This window comes from Brassica oleracea, chromosome C6 (genome assembly GCF_000695525.1).
Source record: "Brassica oleracea var. oleracea cultivar TO1000 chromosome C6, BOL, whole genome shotgun sequence".
NCBI classification, from domain to species: Eukaryota; Viridiplantae; Streptophyta; class Magnoliopsida; order Brassicales; family Brassicaceae; genus Brassica; species Brassica oleracea.
In genome coordinates, this window is record NC_027753.1 from 4,732,012 (window position 1) to 4,756,291 (window position 24,280).

Genomic DNA, 24,280 nt, shown 5'->3' on the forward strand with positions numbered 1-24,280 from the left:
GAGTTCATCGGAAAACTACAATTCCGACGAACGTGGTTCCTCGGTTTATTTCGACGAACTGTAGGCGTCGGAATATACCGACGGACAACGGTCGTCGGAATATACCGACGGACATATATCCGTCGGAATTTACCGACAAACCCATTTCCGTCGGAATATACCGACGAACGTGGTTCGTCGGTATATTCCGACGACCGATGTCCGTCGGTAAATTCCGACGCCTACAGTTCGTCGGAATAAACCGAGGAACCACGTTCGTCGGAATTGTAGTTTTCCGATGAACTCCGGTCTTCTGTAGCCGCATCGTAATATCGTCGGAAGTTCGTCAGAATGACGTTTCTTGGTATTCGTCAGAAAGTCGTCGGAATTTCTGACGAAATTCCGACGAACTTTTTTTTTCCGACGAAACGATACCGACGGACGGGTTCGTCGGAATTTCGTCGGAATATACCGATTCCGACGAATTACCGACGATTTCGGCCATCAGAATCCCCCTGTTTTCTTGTAGTGTCAAAGCCATAACCGCAAACTCTAAATCCAAAACATAAAAAGTATTTTAATACCAAAATATACTATAACACTCAAATATAACTAATATATAAAATATATTTCAGGTATTTCAAATATCCGATGAGATCTCGGGTAGGACATAGACCCGAAACAAGATCTATAAGTCAATTTTTTTACCTAATAGGTAGTTTAGCCTAGACTTGGCCGAGCTGAACCTGTAATTTTTGGTATGTTCTGATACGGATTTTGTGAGAGTAAAATGCTCAAGCCTATGAAAAAGTAACTTGTATTTATATATTTTAATTATATTTCAAAGAATATATCCGCGCTTTTAAGCACGTGTCAAAATTTAGTTAAAATTTTAAAACAAAAATCCAAAATAAAACAGAAGACCAAATTTAAAAGAATGTCAACCATGTCCCAAGAAAGGAGGTTGGAGAGGAAGCATAACGAGGAGATCGAAATAGAGGGCCTAGTTTCAGAGAAATGGTACTTTTGATATCAAGGATGATTGCTTCAGGAGGCTGAGCACGAGAGGAGTGAATTCTTGATCCTTCCAGATACTGTAAACCTAGGCCTGATAAATGAGTTTAATAATGAGATTCAAGTGTTTGTCTCTGGTAGGGTCTTTTAACCATGACCCCATCATCAAAGACCACAGGAGGAGAAAAATGGAACTTTGAAGTGAAGAAAGACCACACACCATGCGCATAAGGACAATCGAAAAAGAGATACTGTTAATTCTCATTGAGAACGTTACATAAAATGCAATGAAAATCAGGAGGAGTAAATGCAGATCAAACTGATAATGCATATCAACTAGATTATACAAAATAAAGATATAATTATTTATCAAATAAATTTATTAAATTATCATATTTGATTGAATATTAGGAAAAAATAAAAATAATTAAAATTTAACATCTAAACTAAAAATAAAAAATTCTTAAGTAATGTATTATTTTATTTAATTGAATGTTGACTAAATATGTCAGTTAAATGTCTAAGCAAAAGTAAAAATTACTGTACTTTACTAAATACAATGAAATATAAATATTATATAAAATTTTATACAATTACAACATATAATGAATTTAAAAAAAATAATATAGAGTAGTTTTTTGCTCATAATGTATTTGCTGTTTGTTATTGAACATAAGGTACACTTTATTTTTAATGTACTTTAATTTGTTAAATTCTGGTTAATCGTTGCAAATAAAATCTGAAAATATTTTTTTTTAACTAATTAAACACAAGAAAAATATATCATTTTTAATAAAGCTTATTACATTAAATAAAAAACGAAAAACACTAAACCTTACTATAAAAGGAATTTTAGTTTGAAAGTGAATAAAGGAAAATAATGAAAAGTATTATAGGCAATTAATTAAAACCCAAACCTAAAACATTCAATGGGTCTCTGTCTTTAGCCCACAGATTTTCTTCTATGCATGACATCATTTAAAGGAACAGAAGAATATGCATGCAGGAGAAACTTTATTTTTTTCATTTTTTTGGTTCTGCATTTATAAACATGAATGAAAAAAATTCAGTTTTATCTGCATGTCTTTTCCTCATGTTTTTCTCTTGCATTTCTCATGTCTTACATTTAAAGCCTAAGATACCTGTTTTGAAATTTGTCATCATTGGATGATGAGACTGATTTGTAGAAGAAGCTACCGAGAGAGGATGTATTTGAGTGTCAATCAATCTAGGTTGCATGGAACAGGATACAGATATGCAGAAAGGAAACGTTTCAAAATGTGGAAACGTAATTTTTAAAATTTTAAGAAATTGAAACGGTTATAAATATATATATATATATATATATATATATATAGTGAAACTTCTATAAATTAATAATATTGGGACGACACCAAAATTATAATTTTTTGATTAATTTATAGAGATATTAATTTATCGATATACTAATTGAACCAAAAACTCGGTTTGGGACTATAAAATTATATTATTTTATAGAAATTTTTAGTGTATATTAATTTATAGAGTATTAATTTAAAGAGGTTATATTGTATATGAATGATTAACATGTGAGTACTATTATTTTCTTTTGTTTGGTCTATCTAATAATATAAATCAACGAATAACAATTTTATGTTAAGTACACGGAAATGAAATAAGTAATAGTTAAACATCAAAATCATATTAAAATTTTAAAATAGCAGATATCCAATACTTAAATATTAAGTAACTTAACTCAAGATAAAGATACAAGTTACAAAATTTATTTTAAAAAGTTTTCGTTCACGTTTCTAAAATAGAATCACAAGTTTCTAAAATGGAAACACGAGTTTCCATTGAGTTTTCAAAATGAAATTTTCAAGAAATGAGTTTCTAACGAGTTTCCACGAGATTCCGATTACAAAACGTTTCTGAAATGTGAAACGGACTTTCATCCGAGTTTCTGTGCAACCTAGCAATCAATCCCACATTGGTGATATAATATGTACTAGCGTGGCATGTATACTAATCCCACATTGAGATTCGTCTTTAGAATTTTGATTTCGATTCGCATAATATGATTATTATAGATATTTTTTTATAATTATGTTTTTAATGTAACATGTTTAGTTGTTGTTTTCTATAGTTTTTTATGTTTTTATTTTGGATACATAATTTTTATCTAATTATTATTATTTTCATTAGTATTTCAAACAAATATAATTTTTAGTTTAGAAGATTTACATTATTTTTATCAAAGTTAATTCTATAAAAATAAAACAGAAAATAATAAACATGTTTTATGTAAATTAAAACTTATGTAAATCATTTCGTGTAATGGTTAAAAATATTTTTTTTTGACTAAAGGCTTTCAAATGGTTAAAAATATATTTTTTTTTTGTAAATGGCATTCATATTTAAAGCAAAAAGAAAAAAAAATATTACAAGCCCAGCTTTAGTGTTTAACGAGTCCTGCCCAATTCAAAAGGAAACACATAGTTATGAATTAAAGTCAGCCCAGGTGAAAAATTAAAGTGGTGTAAGCCCATTAGTCGAATAGTGATGGCCCCTTTGGTTTCTCCGTAGTTTTGTCGTTGGGAAAGAGATGGCGGAACAGAGAGAAGGGTGGAGAAGAAATCACCAGACGAGATAGAGATGATGATTTGCCATGCTGTCTACTACCCAATCGTCAGCCAGCACTGCATCATAGTAGATGAAGCCGTCGGATGAGAAACTCGAAGCGACGATATCCTGTTTCTGATCTGCTTGTCTATGGTCAGGAATAAGGAATCCTTGTCTCTGAAGATACCTCTCTGAAGTCTGTTGTTGCGTTCATTCCATATCCAGTAAATGGTGGCATTTACCGCCATGAGAGTCAAGCGCCTGATAGAACGGTTCGCAGAGAGACCCTGCAGTTGCGTTATTTTTGTGTAGAACTTTTGTTCTTACTTTTAAAAATTTGAAACAAAGTGTTTGTCAGTATAAAGCTTATTTTCACTATCTTGTTGGTGCAAAAAAATAATTTATTGTATTATATATGTCGTATTTGTTGTTTAATAACATCAGATAAACTCTTTTTAGAAAACTCCAGCTAAATATGAAATTCAAAGAGAAATTTAAAGCTTGGATGTATGAGAACGTTTCTCAATCTCGTGAAGTTCAATTAATATGGGCTGAGATCTTTGTTAATGGATCGAAGGTGACATATGTTGACTGATGCTATTTTCTTCTTTTTTTAAAACTTGGAAACATATTTATTTATATATTTTTATTGAGTATTTTGCTCGTTCTAAAAGTGGTCTCTAATTATATAATTTTAAAATTGCGTATCTAACTAATTAATCAATCACAGTTCCTGTCACTCGAAACGGCGCCGTTCCGTGTGATTTTACGATGGTCAACTCGAAAACCCTATAATATGAATAAGAAGGAATCAATTGGCTTTCACAAACACTATTCCTTCCTCTGTTTCGCTTCCTTCCCCTTCCCCTTCCCCTTCCCCTACAGAGAGATTCACGCCTCAACTTCCTTTCTCCTTAGGGTTTCGTTTATCCAATTCCGGGTTTTGATTCTAAATCTTCAATTGAATGTCGAAATCATCAGCCCTTTAGACTTTTTCAAAGTATGCATCTTTACGGTGATTGCGATCGTTTATTCTGATTTTAAAAGATTTAGAGAGTGAAAGTTGAGAGGTCTTTGCGATGGACTCCGCTATAGAAATCAGTTCAGACAGTGATGTTGAGATACAAGAAACTAGAACCAGCGTCCCTCTTCCTCATCCACGGTTACCTCCTCAAGGTTACATCTTTTCTCACCTAACCAATTGTTATTTGTTATTGGATTAATGATCTCGGTTTATATGTAGGCTCTCAAACAAGGGAACTCTCTGCGCTGAGACCTCACCTTGTTAACGGGACCTCTTCAAATGCAAATGGTCTCACAAGAGTGGGACTTCCACTACCCTCTTCACGCAATGGGTTTGAAGCCAAGCCACTGACTAATGGGTACATTGGATCTTCTCAACAGGATGTTAAAAGGGTTCTTCCACCTTCTCTTATTCGACCGCCTATGCCGTTGAGACCTGATATCTTCGGTACGAGTAATGGGAACGGGAGTCACTTTCGTGGGGTTTATGCTGCTACTCCAGGAAACAACGGTAACTTTGGTGGTGGTTATGGTGGGTTCCATGATGGGATAGGCTCGGGGCGTGTCATTAATGGCGATCGGTTGTTTCCTCCGTCTGGGGCCCATGGAACAGGTGCTTCTACCTCGCATTTCAATGGTGGAAGTGATCCGTTGCATAGGAATGGCATGGGTGAAGATAGGAGTTCGGAGAATGACGAGAGGCTCATCTATCAGGCTGCACTTCAGGTTTTTATCATTATCCCAGGCCATTTGGCTTGTGTAGCTCCTGTACTAGTTCTCCTTTTGGTGGGTTTAATACTATCTCTATGTGCAATACACCTCTCTCTTTCTTTAGCTTTGTGGTCAGTGCTACTGAACTAGAGCAACAAATGAATGGAGTAGGGTTTAATGTCATAGAGATTAGTATGCTTATTCGGTTCAAATGTCTTAATATTCCCATTGGTGCTCGAAACAGAGTAACATGCCGACTTTCTCAGTTCTAGATAATGTGTATAAGCATTTTTTTTTTCCTTCCTTTTTGAGAATCAGTACATCGTCACTTTTGTAGCATTCGTCTCTTGATTCATACTGTTCATCAAGATTATAATTTCGATATCTGAGAGTATTATCAAGTGCTTCAAAATTGTGATAAAGAAGTAAGTATTTCTTGCAGAATCTGAATCAACCCAAGTCCGAGGTCGATTTACCTGACGGTCTTCTTTCAGTTCCTCTTATGAAGCATCAGGTACTCACGCTTCTAGTTCATCTTTCAGTATCTGTTTGGAATGGGCTTGCAATACTAAAACACTGTTGTTTCTCAGAAAATTGCATTGGCATGGATGTTTCAGAAGGAAACTAGAAGTGCGCCCTGTCTGGGAGGGATACTAGCTGATGACCAGGTTACTTTTAGTCGTAATCCTTTACCGCTAAACTATTAAGTTTCACTATGGTTCCCTCTCACTCAATTTGGTTTACTGTGCAGGGCCTTGGTAAAACAATCTCAACAATTGCTCTTATCCTAAAACAAATGCACGAGGCAAAATCAAAGTCTGAGAATTCAAGCAATCAAGTGGCTGAAGCATTGGATCTGGATGCTGATGATGAATCAGAGAATGCCTTTGTGAAACAAGAGTCGAAGGCTATAAGTGTTAATGGCAGTTTTGGCATGAAGAAAGCCAAGGATGAAGAAGCGAGTACTTCAACAAGGAAATTTAATGGGAAAAGACCAGCTGCTGGCACTTTAATTGTTTGTCCAGCTAGTGTTGTTCGGCAGTGGGCAAGAGAGCTTGATGATAAGGTTACTGAAGAAGCCAAGCTTTCTGTTTTAATCTACCACGGTGGTAACAGGACCAAAGATCCTACTGAGCTAGCAAAGTATGATGTGGTGATGACAACTTACGCTATCGTCTCAAATGAAGTTCCAAAGAAAGCCCTCAAGGATGACGATGAGAATGATGAAAAATATGCCGATGATCATGGTCTGGCCTCTGGCTTCATGAGTAAGAAACGCAAAAATGTGTTGGGTGCTCCTAAGAAGAGCAAGAAACGAGGCAAGAAAAACGCTGACGACTCTGACCCTGACTGTGGTGCTCTAGCAAAGGTTGGGTGGTTCAGAGTTGTCCTAGACGAAGCTCAGACGATTAAGAACCATAGAACCCAGGTGGCAAGAGCTTGTTGTGGTCTTCGAGCTAAAAGGAGATGGTGTTTGTCTGGAACACCGATTCAAAACACGATAGATGATTTGTATAGCTATTTCAGGTTTCTGAGGTATGATCCATATGCCGTGTACAAGTCATTCTACAGCACAATTAAGGTTCCAATTTCCAGAAATTCCCAAATTGGTTATAAGAAGCTTCAAGCTATTTTGAAGGCTATAATGCTGCGCCGTACCAAAGGTACACTCTGACTGTCTCGTTAATGTTTTAAGTTGATAAATTGGTGTCTGGTGATGGGCTTTGACTTCATAACAGTGTTCTATGCCATAGGCTTTTTATATCTGTTGAGAGTTTCTATTAATTATCTTCTGATCTACGATCTAGGAACGTTGCTTGATGGTCAGCCTATAATTAATCTACCACCGAAGACAATTAATTTGAGCAAGGTAGACTTTTCGGTAGAGGAGCGGTCTTTTTACACGAAGCTTGAATCTGATTCACGTTCTCAGTTCAAGGTGCTCTTTCTGCGCTCCTCCAAACTATCAGTTCATCCTTTTGTAGTAACTAGAAATTTGGTAAGATGATATTTTTCTGTCTGCAGGCATATGCTGATGCAGGAACTTTGAACCAAAACTATGCGAACATTCTTCTCATGCTTTTACGGTTGCGCCAAGCCTGTGACCATCCCCAGCTTGTTAAAGGATTCAGCTCAGATTCTGTAGGAAAAGAATCAGAAAAAGCTGCTAAAAGACTTTCTAGGGAGGTTCGTGTTAGCTTGCTGAATCGCTTAGAATCATCTCCCATCTGCCGTGCCTGCAACGTAAGTGCATAACGATGTAGGTTTAAATGATCAGGTTCTCACCATCTGATTACCTCATCTGTATGTTTTGTCTTCTGTCATTTTGCAGGATCCACCAGAAAATCCTGTTATTACTTTGTGTGGCCATATATTCTGCTATCAGTGTGTATCAGAATACATCACAGGGGATGAGAACTCGTGCCCTGTATGCAGAGAACAGCTTGCGCATGATGTTGTTTTCTCCAAGTCTACTCTTCGAAGCTGTGCCGCTGATGATATTGGTTGTAGTTCTTCCTCACATGCTAAAGGTCTTAACAAAGCAGCTTTTCAGAATGGCGAGTTCAGCTCGTCAAAAATCAAAACTGTCTTGGATATTCTGCAGTCGCTTTCTAACCAAGGCAGAGGTCCAAACTCAACTCAGAACGGTGGAATGCCTTCTTCCTCGCTGCCATATGACGTGGATGACGATGATGTGACCATTATAGAGGAAACGAGTGTGCCTTCAACTACTCCTTGCAACCAAGCGCCAGTGAAAACGATCATCTTTTCTCAGTGGACTAGTATGCTTGACGTGCTCGAGTTCTCTCTAAATGAAAAGACTATAGAGTTCAGAAGATTAGATGGTACAATGAGTCTAGCTGCTAGAGACAGAGCGGTCAAAGAATTCAGCAACGATCCAGATGTAAGTCAATCTTTCCAAACTTTTAAACTTGATTTCTCCTACGCATTTGAGTATATGTTATGTTCCCTTCTTTTTATCACAGGTAAAAGTGATGATAATGTCTTTAAAAGCTGGAAACCTTGGGCTGAATATGGTTGCTGCAAGTCATGTCATTCTTCTTGATCTTTGGTGGAATCCAACTACTGAAGATCAAGCTATTGATCGAGCACATCGTATTGGACAAACTCGACCAGTTACTGTTACTCGTATTACGATAACAAATACTGTTGAGGATAGAATTTTGGCTCTCCAGGTATATGGTTTAAACTCTATATCTTTCCTTCTAGATGATACACGTTTCGCCTCAGTTTCTCATTTCTGGCTCTGCGATTATTTTCATCATCAGGAAGAGAAAAGAGCAATGGTTGCATCTGCCTTTGGTGAAGACCATGGTGGAGGCTCTGCAACTCGACTAACAGTAGATGATCTCAAATATCTTTTCATGGTGTAGACAAACTTTGGTTTAGCGTATTTCTAAATCTCCGGTTTGCCAAGTTTCACTTCCAGAGTTTTGATCATGAAGAAACCTTTGAGCTGCATTTTATGTTCTTCAGGTTCACAGATTGGAATTGAGCAAATTTGTAAATAACTCTTTCTTTTTCATAGTTATATCAGACTACCCTTTGGAGAAAGTGCATGTGTCCTCGTTGTAATCTAAATATACACCAACTTAGTTTCATACATATACAACAGAATCATATCCTGAAAGAAGGTCAAACTTATTCCTTGCAACAGTTTTTAGTTCTGAGATCATGATTTAATAATTGTAGACAGTGTTTTAAAAATTGGGTCTAAACAAAATGATTTTTCCAGAATGGCTATTTAAAAAATCGTTTTAGACATTTAAAAAACGGTCTGGCCTCCGCCTAAACAATAATCCTAAAGAGCCTAATCAAACCTATAGATATTTTAGAACATTGATTGTATAGGAAACTATTGAAGATCATGAACAGAACATAAATGTAGTTATCATCCGTTCAAAAGGTATATATGCAGAGGCAGTTAGAAACATTGGCCAAGTCACATCATGAAACAACTAAGATTGTGTCTGTCTCTATGTATAACAAAAGAAAGTGACTCTCTGATCATAAACAAAAGAGAACACACGAGTGTTTATGTCATTCATCTTCTTTCATTTCCTGCATCTCCAAGCTGATACCGAGTATAGAGGTCTATCTTGCCAGCAAATCACAGCACACCCACTCTCTTCTTTGATCATATACCCATCAAAACCATACCCTTGAAGCAACCTCCTACCCTGCAACATGGCAAAATAGCTCAGAGGAACATTCCCAAAACCAGCCAAATCAATCCTCTGGCTCCACTTCTCTAGCTTCTCATGTCTTTCCCTTCTCTCAGATCCCTCGCACGCTATGATGTTCTTGATCTCTTCCCCGAAAAACATCTTCTCCACTTTGCTCCTATCTTGACAAGTCCTTGGAACTTTTGCTTCCAAGCAATCAAACAATGCTGCATAGGTGTAGAGTGATTCTAATAGTCTCTCCATCAGTGTAGACCCGTTGTGGTCTGAGTCTTGCTCAGTGACCACCATGATCTTTGGAGACAAACTCCACATTGCATTGAGGAATCTACTGATCCTTCCTGAGTTAGGTAGAGGCAAAGATGAAGCCGAGTCGCCGCTCAGGCTGTATCCATTCTTTCTCAAGATATCTTCATCAGAGGCCAAGAAGTTATGCAATTGAAGAACCGAGCTGACGGCCAAGGCCTCTCCTGTCTTAACGCCCAACTGGTCTATGTTCAAAGACTCTAAACTACTCACAACGGGATTAAACTGAAACGGGATGTCGAGTTTCTCGGCCTCTTCAGTGAGTATATGAGCCATTTGATCAAGCACTTCTTTGTGGTGATGGACACCAGTGATTCTCAAATGCGGTGGACCTTCAGGCCTAGAGTTAAAATCTTGAATCAAAGCAAGCCACTGAGCAGGCTCAGAAGCATCGAGATCAATCACGTGAACCATCTTCTCTCCTTCCATAGCCTCGAGTATAGCTCGGTTAGTGAGCAGGTAAGACACTTTGAGGATAGGAAACATATCAAAGAACAATCTCCTGACGTGAACCTCCTCGGAGACGTTGTTGGTCTTTCTCTGAGTTGCGTTAAGAGCCTTGTAGAGACCAGGCCAAGACTTGAGGATCCTGTTAGCTAGCGCTTCGGTGAAGTAAGCTGCGACTCGCTGCATCGTGTCGCCGTCAGGGGAAGAGAGGAGAGAGAGCTGCTCGAGCGCTGCGTTTGCGTTTTGGAGGCTGCCTGAGGCCACGTGGTTGGCGCAGGTTAGCAGGAGGTGGATCAAGTAGAGACCGCGCTCCTCTGGTTTGAGGTCTTTGAAGGGTGATGAGGGAGAAGAGAGGAGAGCTGGTCTTGTGAGAGACATGGTTGAGAAGACTTGGAGTGGTGATGAAGCTACAGAGGATGTTCCATTGTCTTCTTGAAGCATAGCCACAACCATTGAAGGCCAAAGTTCAATCCTTTTAATGAAAAGTTGGAACTTTGCAACGAGAAGAACCAAACCCACGAATCTGAGTTCCTTTAAAGATCCAAAGAATCTGCAGTTTTAACAGAAGAGGCATTAAATGGTTAAAAACAGATTTTTGATGCAGATTTTTTAAACCTATAGATAGTAAATGATTTGAAGACAGAAGAAGAAAGACAGCAACTATCTGAATTTGATAAAGAAAAGGAAAGAAAGTTACTTGATTATAAAATATGTTCAAAAAAACTTACTTGATTATTGCATCAATGGAAAGAACAAAAAAAAAAAAAACCGAATGAATTTATAGAAGAAAATGTGAAGGTTTTTTATATCTCTTTGTTGGCTGAGTTATACTTCTATCTATCCAATCTATGGGTAAGAACAAAGAAGTCTCTAGTGGGTTATCTTGTGAGTTATAGCGTGTGTATGTGTGTGGATTGTAACTAAAAAACACTAAAACAGAGGCATTGTTCCTTTTGGTTCTACGTACCAGACAATGCGTGATAGTTGGTTTTGTCTTCTTCCTTGTTGTCTTTTTGTGTTCTTTTCTTTCTCTTTCGTTTTAAGGAATTCAATAAAAATAGTCAAAGTTTCAATCTCATCGTTAAACTATAGTTATTGTCACATTCACATGGGACTAGCTTTACTTAGTGCTGGACATTTTATCCGTTGAATTTGATTCGATTTGTTATTTTTCTCAATTCGATCCGAAATTTCCAGATATCCGTAAACTTTAGAATCAAAACAAATACTAAAAATCAATATTCGTTAAAATCGAACCAAATCACAAATATCAAAATTTTGGAAAGCGTATATCCGTTCCGATCCAGAAATATATAAATATATATACATCTTGATTATACTTAATGTTTTAAATGTATAAGTTTATATAATTATTATTATAACATATGATTTGAAAAATTATATTCACATTATTACTTATATAAAAGTATTACATAAAAAAAAAGAGAAAAAATTTATAAAACAATTATAACTTTTTTCTTAAGTTTTGTGTTATTATAATTGTTAACTAAGTTTAAAATTTACAAAATATGTAGTTTCACTATTTCTTTTAGTTTTTATTTTGTATATCATGCAAAAATATATATATATTAAAAAATAAATTTGTATTAATTTTTTAAGATTATTTGTATTAATCAAAGCGGATGAGATATCCGTAAGTATTCGTAAATATCCGCAAATATCTATTTATTTTCCGGATATCCGTAAATATCCACAAATATCTATTTATTTTTCGGATATCCGTTTTTTCGGATATCCGTATTTTTCCGAAGCAAAGTATTTTTCCGAAGCAAAGCAAATCGAAAAATTAGATAAGCAAATCACAAATACCTTAAAAAACTTGGATATCCTATCTGTGTCCAGCCCTGGTTGTACTAAATGAATAGTCACATCTAAGGCCACGTACGGTGCCCACGTATCAACATTTCTGTCCATTAGAAATTTAGAATCAAACAAGATATTACAAAGAGAAGCCTCACCTGTAATTTTCTTAAAAATAGTAAGGTAATTTCCAGATATGTGTTTGATTGGTTCTTGATTTACTTTTGAATCATGGTTCTTAATTTAGAGAAACTAGAAAAGAAGGAAAGTTAGATGACATTACCAAAAGAGAAAAGAAAGTTAGATGATGCAAGAAGTTCAATGAACCCATTTGTCATTATATCTTTTTGAATTTTCTCATTACATAATTTGAGTTTGGAGCCTCCACTTTTATGATTTTTGTCTCCACATGAGGTGGATTTCGAATCATGACTGTTTTCCAATTATAAAAACAAAAAAATCTTTTGTTTTAGGTAAAAAGCTGTTTTGGAAAAATATGATTCTGAGAAGGAAACGTCCAAACAGACAAAGCATAACCCCAAAACCATCTCTTTTGTTTTTGTTGTCTTGTTAAAAAAAATATTTATATTTATAAAATTGAGATGATGGCTTGAAAGGTTAGTTGTGGGGATTTGTCTGTCTTCTTCTTTGAATGTTCATTGTCTTTTCGTAACTTTTTATTTGTCCGTTTTCTTTGTTTTAAATGCCACATTTTGTCCTTTTTCTTTGTTTTAAATGCACACCTTTTGTCCTTTTTTCTATTTCTCTCTCTATTTGTTTTTACTGTAATCATATTTTAAACTAAAAAACATTGACCAAGATTCTCTAGAAAAAATGACATTAATTTACTGTTAAAAGCTCTGATCTGGGGAATATACTAGTAAAATAGTTTAAAAGGATAAAAGTATAACTAAAGAAATAGGTTGACAAAAAGAAAAAAATAATAACTAAAGAAATAGTAGTATTTTAGTTTTATTTAATTGTAATTTGATTAAAAATTACAGAATGATAAATTCTGTTTATTGGAATACAAGATCTCATAATATGCAAACATAAATCACGATTTTGTGAAGTTCATACCAACAATTTAATTCTTTTTTGGGATCATAAATTGGAAAAATGGAATCAATTGATAATAGTAGTATAGACTAGGCCTACGACGGATCGGATATCCGGACAATTTTAAGGTATCCGAATCCGGATCCTTATCCGGTGGATCCATAATTTTATTATCTTTATTTGGATTCAGGGTTCTCGGATATCTGGACGTCGGATATCCTTCTAAAAATTGTAATATCCGGCGGATATCCGGATTCAGATATAGATCCTAAAAATAAATAAAAATAATAATATTAATTTATAAAAATTTAACAATAATTTAAAAATAAAAATATATATAATTTTTTTAATTATTTCTATGTATAATATTACAAAATTAACATAAAATTTATATATACTATTATAAAAATGAAAATATATTAATAAAATTAGTTTTTATATATAGATATTACTATTTTTGAAATAGTTATTAATAAAATTTACAGATCTGGATATCCGAACTAAAAAATCAAGATATCCGGATCCGGCTTTGACGGATCTAACATTTTACTATCCGAATCTGGATTCGGCCCCTCCGGATATCTGGATTTTCGGATCGGATTTTGGATCGAATCCGGATCTCGGATAAAAGTCTCAGGCCTAGTATAGAGAGTAGGAGGACCTTTGTGAAAGAAACACGAAAATCTTTTTGTGTATATTGTCAACACATTATTATTTTAAAGGAATTTTCAAACAAATAATATTAATACTTTAATGCAATTTAGTTATACATCTAAGACGTGCACAAAAAAGGTTATATATCTAAGTTTTAATAACATAATAAAACTATAACACTCATGAAAATACAAGTGTTTCTTATGGATTTTCATAAGATTCTTAAAAGTTTTCATATCAGTATTTATTTTCACTCTATTTTTTTTTTAACTGGCTTTCATATTGAAATAAAAAGAGAAAAACAGAGGTTACAGAGACGAACAAAGGAAGATATTGTATTCTTTAATTTTTTTTAACTGGCTTTCATATTGTATTTTCACTCTATCTTCTTTTAAAAATATTTTTACTCACAAAAACTTCATGTAAGATACTTGCAATATAAATGTTCTAAAGACATCAATAATGGTAGATATTTTGAAGATTTCTCATTAAAAAATTAAAGAATAAAGTAAAAGAAAGAGAAAATGAAAATGAAAAAATATCTTGTTTAAAAGACTAGTTGAATTTTATAAGAACATTATTCTACACAAAAAAAATTAATTTTGTGTTGAAAAAATCTTTTACCCTTGTCACTTTTTAATCGTCAAAGTTTTTCAAATATTAGAATATGTAGAATTTGTCACCATTGCTGATGGCTACTACACAAAATTGAGTTGGTAATTTTTTTTTAAAAAAGAGGAGTTTTAGGCTAGCTTATTCTATGAAATGAAAAGCGGTACAATAAAATATAACAACAACAAAAGGGTAACTTAAAATTAATTATTTGAGATAAACCCATAGCTAGATTTTTTTTTTTAATGTAGCTTTATAAATCAGCATAAAAATTGTCTCAATTAATGCATCAAAGAAGGGGAAATAGACTTTTAGATCATCGCCTATTTGAAATCAGCACTTTTAATATCCAACTATCACTTACACAAATTTAGTTTCGAAGTCATGGTTGACTGCGCAAAATTAGATTCGAAAAATTAGTCGCAAAATTAGACTTAAAAAACGTCAAACGATAATTACTAAACGTTAATTTTAATTAGAAAAGGGATCGAATTTGGTTTCAAAACCCCAAAATCCCTAAAATTGTTTTCTTTATGCGATTATTTGAGTGAGAAGAAGCGATTCATGGCGACTATAGATCAAACAAGTTTTTTTCCTGTGAGAGGATAATGAAAACCTACTTAGGAATTCAAACCTGATTCAACAAAGCTTAATCGTTTACCTTTCATTCTTTGACAGAATTAGAAATCTAGATGCTCTTTGAATCATAATTTTTTCCAACTTCCACCACTAGTTCCGAAATAGATTTTCACCATCCTTTCATTGGAAGTACACGTTTGATCTTCAACCGCCGTGAATCGCTTCCTCTCATTCAGAATCGCATAAAAAGAATCGATAGTAGTGATTTTGGGGTTTTGAAAGCCAAACTCGATCCCTTTTTTAATTACAATTAATGTTTCTGTTTAGTAATTAACATTTAACCTTTTTAAGTCTAATTTTATGCAGCCAACTATAACTTCGGGATTAAATCTGCGCAAGTGATAGTTGGATACTAAAAATGATGCTTTCCAATAGTTGGGGATTTAAAAGCCTATTTTCCCATCAAAGAAGCTTCAAATAACCATGTACCAGTCATCGTCTCTCTTGGCTCGATCAAAGAGAAGTATGGCAAGAACTGGTTCAAGCAACCGTGGGGAGAACTACAAAGATTTATTTTGTCCTTAAATGTGTATTTGTCTTCCTTATACACTCTTATGAGCTTGAATTTTACTAGAAGTTAAGAGTCCCATTCAGAAACAAGTGGTTTCTTGTTAAATTCGTGAATCGTAATCGGCAACAGGAGGGTTCTCGTATGAATTTCGATTAGTTCATACCTGTAATGCTAAGTCAATTCACTTATATAGATGAACAAAGCATTCATGTATCAAAAGCTTGTAGCATTCTTGGGGTTCCTAGTTTACAAGTTCTACGGTGAAGAACTACCTGAAACGTTAGGTTCTGTGGAACATCTTTATGGATCAAAGGATCAATGAGCGGCATTACCATGTTCTTGCCAAACAATAACTCACAAAGGTCTGGTTTCTTTCAGATTTTCTCTTCTTTATTTATTTACCTTGATTGGTTTTCTGATATACAACATTGTGTTGATGTATTAGTAGCATATAGTGTGAAAGACCGAGATTGCAAGAATGTTCCTGAGCTTGGCCATAGTCATGTAATGGAACTCAGAATGATGTTGGGACTTTACTGAACATAAGTACGAGATAAGAGTTCACTGGATCTATCTATACTCTCCATTTCATCTGTAAATCATACTTTTCATTGATGAAACTGTGAATCTGTACCAGTATACACCTCAGAAGCAAAATGGTTTTACAAATTAATGTATTTGATGATCATCTCTTTTCTTCTTCTTGGTCAAACTCATACGTATATTCCTAAAATAACCTCCTTGGGGACAGTTTCAACCATCCAGGGTGGCCTTTAAAATCATAAGAAACGCAGAGAAAAAAACAAAACTTCATTACTAAATGAAAACAAAGGAGATAAAGAATCGGCTAAATAATAAAATAAAAGGTGGGCTCACTTGTTTAGTATGAAATTGAACGTTCCTTGTGACGCACGTCTAAGAAGAGCTTCCCTTGCCTCTACTGCGATCCCTTGAGGCTGCGTCAAAACATCATACTTCAACGTAAACAAACAAACATTCACATCGATTTTGTGAATATACAGAGAGAAAGAGAGAGAGAGAGAGAGACACCTCTTCTGGAAACCAAACCCCTGGTTGTGTACTTCCTTCAAGCATTGCTACAACAAAAGCCGCAGTTGAAACCCCAACGGCTCTGCAAACTCAAGAGATTAAGGTTCTTAAAGACAGCTCTATGCAGGCCTTGTCGCATGCCTATTTACAAGGAAGAGAAGGAGACTCACACGGATAGTTTTTTATGACTATACAACCCAACTGCGACTCGTCCATCCGAGCACTCCAAATCAACCTTCCCAAAGAGGTTAAGATGAGAAACAACGAGTGACTAACCGAAATAAACTTACTGTAAATAGTTTTTTCCCCTTACCCTCATGGAGACACGCTCTCCAGAAAAGCTATCCGTGGCTCTAACGACAGGGTCGAACAGGTCTACCATTTGTTGGACTTTGGCTCTGTCTCTAAGGACCTCCTAAAGCAAGCATAGCCATTTCATTACATAAAAGATATGATATCAAACTACTGATTGGTTTGAGCATGATACCGGTGGCAAGAGCTTTGTCATAATCTCCATTCCCCAGTTCCAGAAGAAAGGAGAGGTGCCGAATCGAGCACTGACAGTTGGCACTCCTAGAACTTCATGAGTTGACCTTACTTCTGGCAGATTCCTAACCAAAAACAGCCACTGTTCTAAGCAAAAGATGTCAATGGAATGGAGCCTTTTTGATGTGGAGTGGAGGAAGGACTTACAAAAGATAAACGTCTCTTTTGCGTATGCCTTTTCCAAAATCAACGTTTATCATTCCACTGTAGGGTTTTAGTTTCACCTTCTCTCCTGATCAAAGTCCCCACAATATAAGATTCACAGTAGAATAGAGAGAGATATGGTTTAACCTGTAACACTTGCCTTGTTTATATGCGGTAACTTCCTCACCAAGAAGTAGAAAACTCGTTGCTAATATTGTAGGACCTGCACCACCAGTTCCTGCTGTATAATAGGAGAATCTGAGATTGCACCATGGGAAGAAGTCAGATTCAACTAAAACAATAATATTTTTGCAATAATAATAAACATCTGAGAAAGTTACTTGTGTTACCTCAATTTCTCTGGCTTCCCTTTGTCTTCACTTCTTGCTGCAGCGACCATTTCTGCCGCCATCACTATTTATAAGGAAATTAAAACAAGCTTTTGCATCAATGAAACTGTAACTCAAATATAAAAGCAAGAGGGAGATATAGCCACCATTGCTAACTCCTGGATATATTCCAGCTGTTGTAATCGCCGGGACATTGGCAGCAAGGGCCTCTGCCTGAAGAGCTTTTGCGCGGAAAGCGTAGCTTGTGTCATCACAAACATCTATATAAGCAGTCTGTTGCAGACATGAAACCAAAATAAAATAAAAATATCTGTAAGTTTCATCGAACTCATTCAGGCATACAAGGTAAGGTTCGGTGACATAGACAATGTTTTTTTACCTTATCCTCACCTTGGTCTTTATGGCAGCTTCAAGAACAGTACACTTAGGAGCTTGCTGGAAAGGTCCAGCGGCATGGACTACAAGATCAACGTCTGCATTCATACACTTCACAGTAAATACTCAAGAACAAAAATACAAAACCAAAACCTTACATAAACCCTAAGCTTTGTCAAAATTCTTTACCAATGTCAATTTTAATCCTATTAGCTAATGTTACCTCTCTGTTCCTCAAAAGATAGATATCTTTTTAGTGTTTTCACACATGTTAAGAAAACACACTAGTAGATCACTATTATAAATGCATCAGTTTTTCAGTTATCAATTTTTATTAACTTTTAACCAATAGTTATTCAATAAAAAAAATTTACAATTCATGCATAGAAAACATAATAAATCTATTCTTTTGAAACACAGAGGAAGTATTGATGTAATGAATGTCCACTTTTATCATAGCAGATTCAAGGCATATTAACATACTATCTAGTCCAATTTTCCAGATTCACATCTAAATTCAAGCATAAAGACAAAACTGATATGTGTTTGGTGAAGCGAACCAAACCTCTTAAACTTGTCTGAAGCATGTTAGCGTCATTGATATCCACTTGACAAAACTCAGAGTTCTCTCCCAGCTTAGCCACCATTGCTTCACCTTTCTCTCTGTTCCTCCCAGCGACGACGATCTTAAGCTTGGGACAGAGCTTAGAGAGAGCAACAGCCGTAGACCCGCCGACCCGACCCGTTCCGCCCAGCACCAAGACCCGGTAGTTCCTGGTAGGATCCGCGAGCTTGACCTCCGGAACGACGCCGTCGTATTTCGTTTCGTTTGACGAAGATGCTCGTACCGTCGTCCCTCTGTACGGATGATGAAGGGGCAGAACTCGCGCCATCATCTCTCACCTGTTTCCACTCATCACTCAATCTCGTTAGCAAGTTTTATCGAAGGCGGTGACGTGGCAACCGACTGGTGATTGATGACGTGTCGAAATCTCAGCGGGATAAATGAATCACGCCTTGTGAGCCAGTGAAATACATGGGCTTTTAAGTGCCACATTGGTAAATTATAGGCCCTAATAAATAAATGGGGTTTTAAAGAAGAAATGGATATTGTCAATTAAACGAAGAATGGGCCTTATACATTATAGATGTTTTTTTTTTAATTGTTTCTATCAATTTTGAATACGGGACCGGCCGGTTGGACCGTGAGTCGGCTTTTTTAACTGGTTTCGGGTTGTGTTGAAAACCGGATTTGAATCAAAATGGTAAATGTGATTGGTCAAACTCGTTAAAACCAGTCTATACGAGTCTGTTTAATTTTGCTGACAAAAAAAAACTATATTAGAATCCAGTTTTTTCGGTTCAAATAAAAATTGCAAATTATAAAAATCAGAAAAATCATATTATTTTAATATATGTGTAAATAAATTACTTTTTATTTTATTTTATTTTATATTTTTAGAGTTTTCATTTTATTTTATATGATTTTTAGATTCTAACAATGACATAAAGTATTATAAAAATATTTTATAGTTATACATATATAGTTACTTAATTTTAAACTAAATTAAAAATTGGCAATTCTCTCAAATAGCCATTTTAAAGTTTTTGTCACAAAAATAGTCCAAAAAAATGACTAAAATAGCCTTTTTTATTTTGAAAATTTTAATATTTATTTTTATTTTTTTTTAAATTTGAAACTCTATCCCCAAAACTCCACTCCTTAACTCTAACCCTAAATCTAGATTAGTTAACCATAGAGATATTTTGAAATTTCACCTCTACATTTTTACCTTTTAATAAAATTTATTTTGGTCATTTTCTTTATTGAGAGCTATTTTGTAAAAAAAACTTTTAAAAAGGATTATCTTATGAAAATTTTCTTAAAAATTTTAAACTTGATTGAACCGGTTGGACCGATCTGACGATCGACACAATTACAATGCCGAGTCGGTCCAGTTTTTAAAACATTGATTAAAATTGTACACTATCATTTTTTTCTTTCAAATATTCGATAAGATCTAAATATAAAATTGTTTTGTTGTGATTCTGGAACTCATTTCTTTTGTTTTTCAAAATAAGAAAAACAATTAGAAAAAAATGATAAATAAAACCGATGCTTTCAAGACTAGTGAGCACTCAAAATAAAAGATCATTGATCTGATCCTCTTCTCCGAGGCACGCATTTTGGACAGCTCGTATCCGTGCCAAAATGTCGGTAATAATTTCAAATAGGCCTGATGTGAAATTAAATTAATAAGCTTGTTGGAAAAAAACGGTGGTATTCAAGTCGACACGGGAAGGCGAAGAGAGTGTTCCGTCAGCGTATGGTAAGCAGGTGACGTGTCATGTCACGTGACCACAATCACGTTCGAAATCGAGACTAAAACGCGGAGAACCTCTAGGCTTCGGAGGTAGACCCGAAAGAAGGGTCAAACTGGTAAATGTTAAGAAACCTGTGGGTCCTACCGTTGAGTGGCAGTGAGCTGTCAAACTGGGGACTAGCGCTTTTCTTCTACTTCCTCTTCTTCTCTTTTTCTTTTGGGGTTAAACGGCAACGTGTGTTTTCATGGGCTCTGACGCTGTTTGTCCCTCCTTCACCATTGTACGATATTTTAAAATTTCCCAACAATATAAACTTTTTTTCTCTAAGAAAAACAAAATTGATGAAAAAACTATAATGTAATATCAAAACTGCCAGCTGTTATGCAGCTGTTCGCCACATTCATACACCAAACCAAAAGGACATTCGGTACTATTGATTATTGAAGTATCAATACTTCCTTTAATTTATTTAATAATGTATTTTTGTTTTTGTACAGACTTTTGAATTCCCGCAGAATTTCTAATAAAATTATCTAAAATAATTAAACTCTGTATAATGATTGTTAAAATTAAAATTTTGACTAGTTATTTTCATTATAAATAAATATTGTTTAGACTAATTGAATAAAATTGACGTTAAGTTGAAAAAGAATAGAAATATATATTGACGTTTTAGGTTCTCAATGTTTAAAAATATATCCTTGCTGTTTGTGATTAAAGGATTAAATTAATGTATTTTGTAAACTTATAAGAGATCACTTAATGTATTTTACTTTTAGGTTGGGGGTTGCTCACCATTTTCTAGAAACGTTATCAATGCTTCCGCCGATTAGTTTACAAACGACGATCAACCGTTATGTGAATTAATTACTAATTTAAATAAACAACTACGAAATTGCGCACAATAATGGATGGCTGCCACAAAATAATAGTGCCAATGGAAAAATCACATAAAATTGCCAAGTTGGCTAATGCTACAAAAAAAAGGGAAAAGAAATTTAGAAAACTACAATTCAGCCCCTTTACATTACTGGCTGTAGGCCTGGGACGGATCTAGTATCCGGTTAATTTTAAGGTATCTGGATCCGGATCTTTATCCGGTGAATCTATAATTTTACTATCCTTATCCAGATCTGGGGTTCAGATATCCTTCTAAAAATTGTAATATCCGGCGGATATCCGGATCCGGATTTGGATCCTTAAAATAAATAAAAAAATAATATTAAAATATATAAAATATTAACAATAATTTAAAAAAAAAAAATATAACGTTTTTAATTATTTCTATGTATAATATTACAAAATTTACATAAAATTTATATATACTATTATAAAAATGAAATATATTAAATAAAATAATTTTTATATATAGATATTACTATTTTTGAAATAGTTATTAATAAAACTTATGGATCTGGATATCCGGACTAAAAAATTAAAATATCCGGATCCGGATCCGACTTTGACGGATTCAACATTTTATTATCCGGATCCGGATTCGGCCCATCCAAATATCCGGATTTTCGGATCAGATCCGGATCGAATCTCGGATCAGATCCGGATCGAATCTCGGATCGAATCCGGATCTCGGATAAAAGTTCAAGGTTTAACTGGCTGGTTATTAGACTAGATTCGGCCACGAGTCATTATCAGTAATGTTTGCTCAAAAGGAGGAGAGATTATTAGTATTTACTGATTAATTATTTGATGGTTAGAACTATATTAGTTGGTGAAGAGAGATTCCCAACGGCAGCAAAAATTAGCACGCCGTTGAAATTATATTCAATGAAATGTCTTATTATTAGTTTGCCCAAAAAAAGAAATGTCTTATTAAAATCGATCGGTCAAAGGTCAACCCGGGGTCACTACTCTCTTTACTTTTTTATTTTATTTAATTTTTTAAAATGACGAGAGAACTTGAATGCAAGTAGTTACGTTTGGTATCAGCAAGAGAATGATTATTGGGGGTTTTTAGGGTATGATTCTTAGCGGAATATAAGAACTCGTCTCTTAACTTTTAACTAAAAAAGATAAGAACCGGTTCTTAAATAAGAGTTTTAAGAGTCGATTCTTAACTTTTTGAGTTAAAAGTTAAGAAACAGATTCTTATATTCTTCTAAGAACCCTACTCTAAAAACCCTCAATACTCACCTTAGAGTGCCATTAAAGGAAAAGAGTGAGAAGACTATTGAGAACGGTGGAGGTGATCATGAATTTTGATTCTGTTATGATTTTTATTTAGTCTGAAAATTAAAAATCCGTGACATATACGGGAAAACAAATATTGTACTATTAACTAGATGATTTTCCGCGATAATATCAATTAAATACTTTTGCGGTAAACAAGTTTTATATATATTATAAATAGTATATGTTTAAATTTTGTAAGATGGTAATGCATGTATGATATGTTTAAATTTTGTAAGATGGTAATGCATGTATGTGCGGACACAACACCTAATGCATAAATAAAATTATTATTTTTTAATAATTTTATGTTATTTAGTAATATTAAATTTTTTTTACTAATTCTAACTTTATTTATGCGAATGATATTAAATATTCATTAAAATGTTGATTTTACCGGATATTCGAATATAATAAAACAAATACGAATTATAGAAATATTGATTTGAACGATTACAAAACTTTTTAAAATTTGGATATTTGTTTCGCACCTACGTCCAATTAAAAATACAAAACAATCAATATTTTCATTTTTCTGATTAGCAAATATCTTTTCCCTATGTTTGTTCATTTTTGGTTAGCACACGAAAATAAGAACATTATATATTCCTAAATTTTTGCTACAGAAATGAGAATTTAATTTGGAAAAAAAAAGGGTGAATTTGCTGAATATTCATAAGAGGCAAAAGAATGAAAAATATGTTCATGCTGCAGTAAAGCGGGACGGATGGGACAATTTGCGCACAAACGTGATCGAAATCTCCCTCCAGGCGCGTGCACGTGATGTTGACACTCTAAAGATAAAAATGTCATACTATACTACATGCCATATAGTAGAGTCATACAAATGATTGAATTAGTTACGAGGTTGGATTTCATCCAATACATGACTATACTATACATAGTTACGACATAATATAGAATACTCGATACAAACACTCGATACAAACACATAAGCTTTTTATTTATGTGCATGCTCACAAGGCGGGGGGGGGGGGGTCAAATTTAGTGTGATAGCTTGCGAATGTTAACGTATATAACAACCGTAATAGGAACCAAGTTTAGTTTTGTCCCAACGTTGCATCCACGAAACAAAGATTACAAAATAGAGAGAAGCAGTATGTTGGAAAAATTAAAAAAAAAACATCACTGGTTAATATATAAGAGTGATGCAAGATGAAAGCAAACGACACAAAATGGTTCATTTCGTGAGTAGGTCCGAACTGAAGCTGGAGAATGCTGCAACCGCACATGTATGTGCTGCGACGCCAAAAGAGGCCTCTCTGAGGGTGTCGCACCGATTATGTTGCACTGTCGCATTGACTTCTAGGAGAACAACCGTCACAACACACTAAATCTGAAAAAGTTCACAGGTAACACATGTAAGTGAAAGAAAAATATTATACTACATACCATATAGTATAGTCATACGAAGGAGTTAACTAGATACAAGGTTGAGTTTCATCTATTGCGTAGTTATACTTTTCAAAAATACACATATCTTGTACACTATATTACTAAAAAAATTCATATAGTATAGTCAGAGAATTTACACAATGCAGGGACATGCATTCAACCACAAATGTATATATATCTATCTATACCAAATTATTGGAACTATACAGCAAAAGCACATCAACTGTGGTTGGGAAGGACAAAACGAATTGGTATACATATCATGTGGCTTAGTACATGGCTAATTGCAATAAAACACTATTATT

General features: G+C 34.6%; 3 protein-coding genes across 4 annotated transcripts; 1 reads left to right on the forward strand and 2 right to left on the reverse strand.

Annotated features, from left to right (window-relative positions):
• The first annotated feature begins 4,436 nt into the window (after positions 1 to 4,436).
• Positions 4,437 to 8,904, forward strand: LOC106300463 (uncharacterized ATP-dependent helicase C23E6.02). Its single transcript, XM_013736605.1, has 10 exons — positions 4,437 to 4,770; positions 4,838 to 5,343; positions 5,771 to 5,842; positions 5,919 to 5,996; positions 6,080 to 6,992; positions 7,137 to 7,267; positions 7,354 to 7,572; positions 7,661 to 8,233; positions 8,316 to 8,525; positions 8,619 to 8,904. Exons 1-10 carry the CDS (start codon positions 4,674 to 4,676, stop codon positions 8,721 to 8,723), a joined length of 2,904 nt encoding a protein of 967 aa, XP_013592059.1. The 5' UTR covers positions 4,437 to 4,673; the 3' UTR covers positions 8,724 to 8,904.
• Positions 8,905 to 9,215: 311 nt separating this feature from the next.
• LOC106296529 (scarecrow-like protein 3) lies at positions 9,216 to 11,167 on the reverse strand. 2 transcript variants are annotated; one of them, XM_013732676.1, is made up of 2 exons: positions 11,015 to 11,167; positions 9,216 to 10,836 (listed from the first exon to the last, which is right to left on the reverse strand). In XM_013732676.1, the coding sequence occupies exon 2, from the start codon at positions 10,737 to 10,739 to the stop codon at positions 9,405 to 9,407; it is 1,335 nt and encodes a 444-aa protein (XP_013588130.1). In that variant the 5' UTR covers positions 10,740 to 10,836; positions 11,015 to 11,167; the 3' UTR covers positions 9,216 to 9,404. The 2 variants fall into 2 exon arrangements, with proteins under 2 accessions (XP_013588130.1, XP_013588129.1); XM_013732675.1 differs by having other exon boundaries at positions 10,984 to 11,167.
• A 4,975-nt stretch (positions 11,168 to 16,142) lies between these two features.
• On the reverse strand, positions 16,143 to 18,967 carry LOC106296961. The gene is made up of 12 exons (XM_013733224.1): positions 18,613 to 18,967; positions 18,063 to 18,145; positions 17,819 to 17,945; positions 17,673 to 17,736; positions 17,483 to 17,580; positions 17,326 to 17,410; positions 17,120 to 17,243; positions 16,946 to 17,047; positions 16,803 to 16,867; positions 16,633 to 16,714; positions 16,459 to 16,538; positions 16,143 to 16,353 (listed from the first exon to the last, which is right to left on the reverse strand). The coding sequence occupies exons 1-12, from the start codon at positions 18,941 to 18,943 to the stop codon at positions 16,296 to 16,298; spliced, it is 1,299 nt and encodes a 432-aa protein (XP_013588678.1). The 5' UTR covers positions 18,944 to 18,967; the 3' UTR covers positions 16,143 to 16,295.
• Positions 18,968 to 24,280: the final 5,313 nt, after the last annotated feature.

Excerpts from the sequence above, each read along its gene's own strand:
- LOC106300463 (XM_013736605.1), top strand. The coding sequence starts at position 4,674 with ATGGACTCCGCTATAGAAATCAGTTCAGACAGTGATGTTGAGATACAA. Across the intron at positions 4,771-4,837 it reads TCCACGGTTACCTCCTCAAG|GCTCTCAAACAAGGGAACTC; the intron begins GTTACATCTTTT and ends GTTTATATGTAG. Across the intron at positions 6,993-7,136 it reads AATGCTGCGCCGTACCAAAG|GAACGTTGCTTGATGGTCAG; the intron begins GTACACTCTGAC and ends TCTACGATCTAG.
- LOC106296529 (XM_013732676.1), bottom strand. The coding sequence starts at position 10,739 with ATGGTTGTGGCTATGCTTCAAGAAGACAATGGAACATCCTCTGTAGCT.
- LOC106296961 (XM_013733224.1), bottom strand. The coding sequence starts at position 18,943 with ATGATGGCGCGAGTTCTGCCCCTTCATCATCCGTACAGAGGGACGACG. Across the intron at positions 17,946-18,062 it reads AAGCTGCCATAAAGACCAAG|ACTGCTTATATAGATGTTTG; the intron begins GTGAGGATAAGG and ends TGTCTGCAACAG. Across the intron at positions 16,539-16,632 it reads GGGTTTGGTTTCCAGAAGAG|CCTCAAGGGATCGCAGTAGA; the intron begins GTGTCTCTCTCT and ends GTTTTGACGCAG.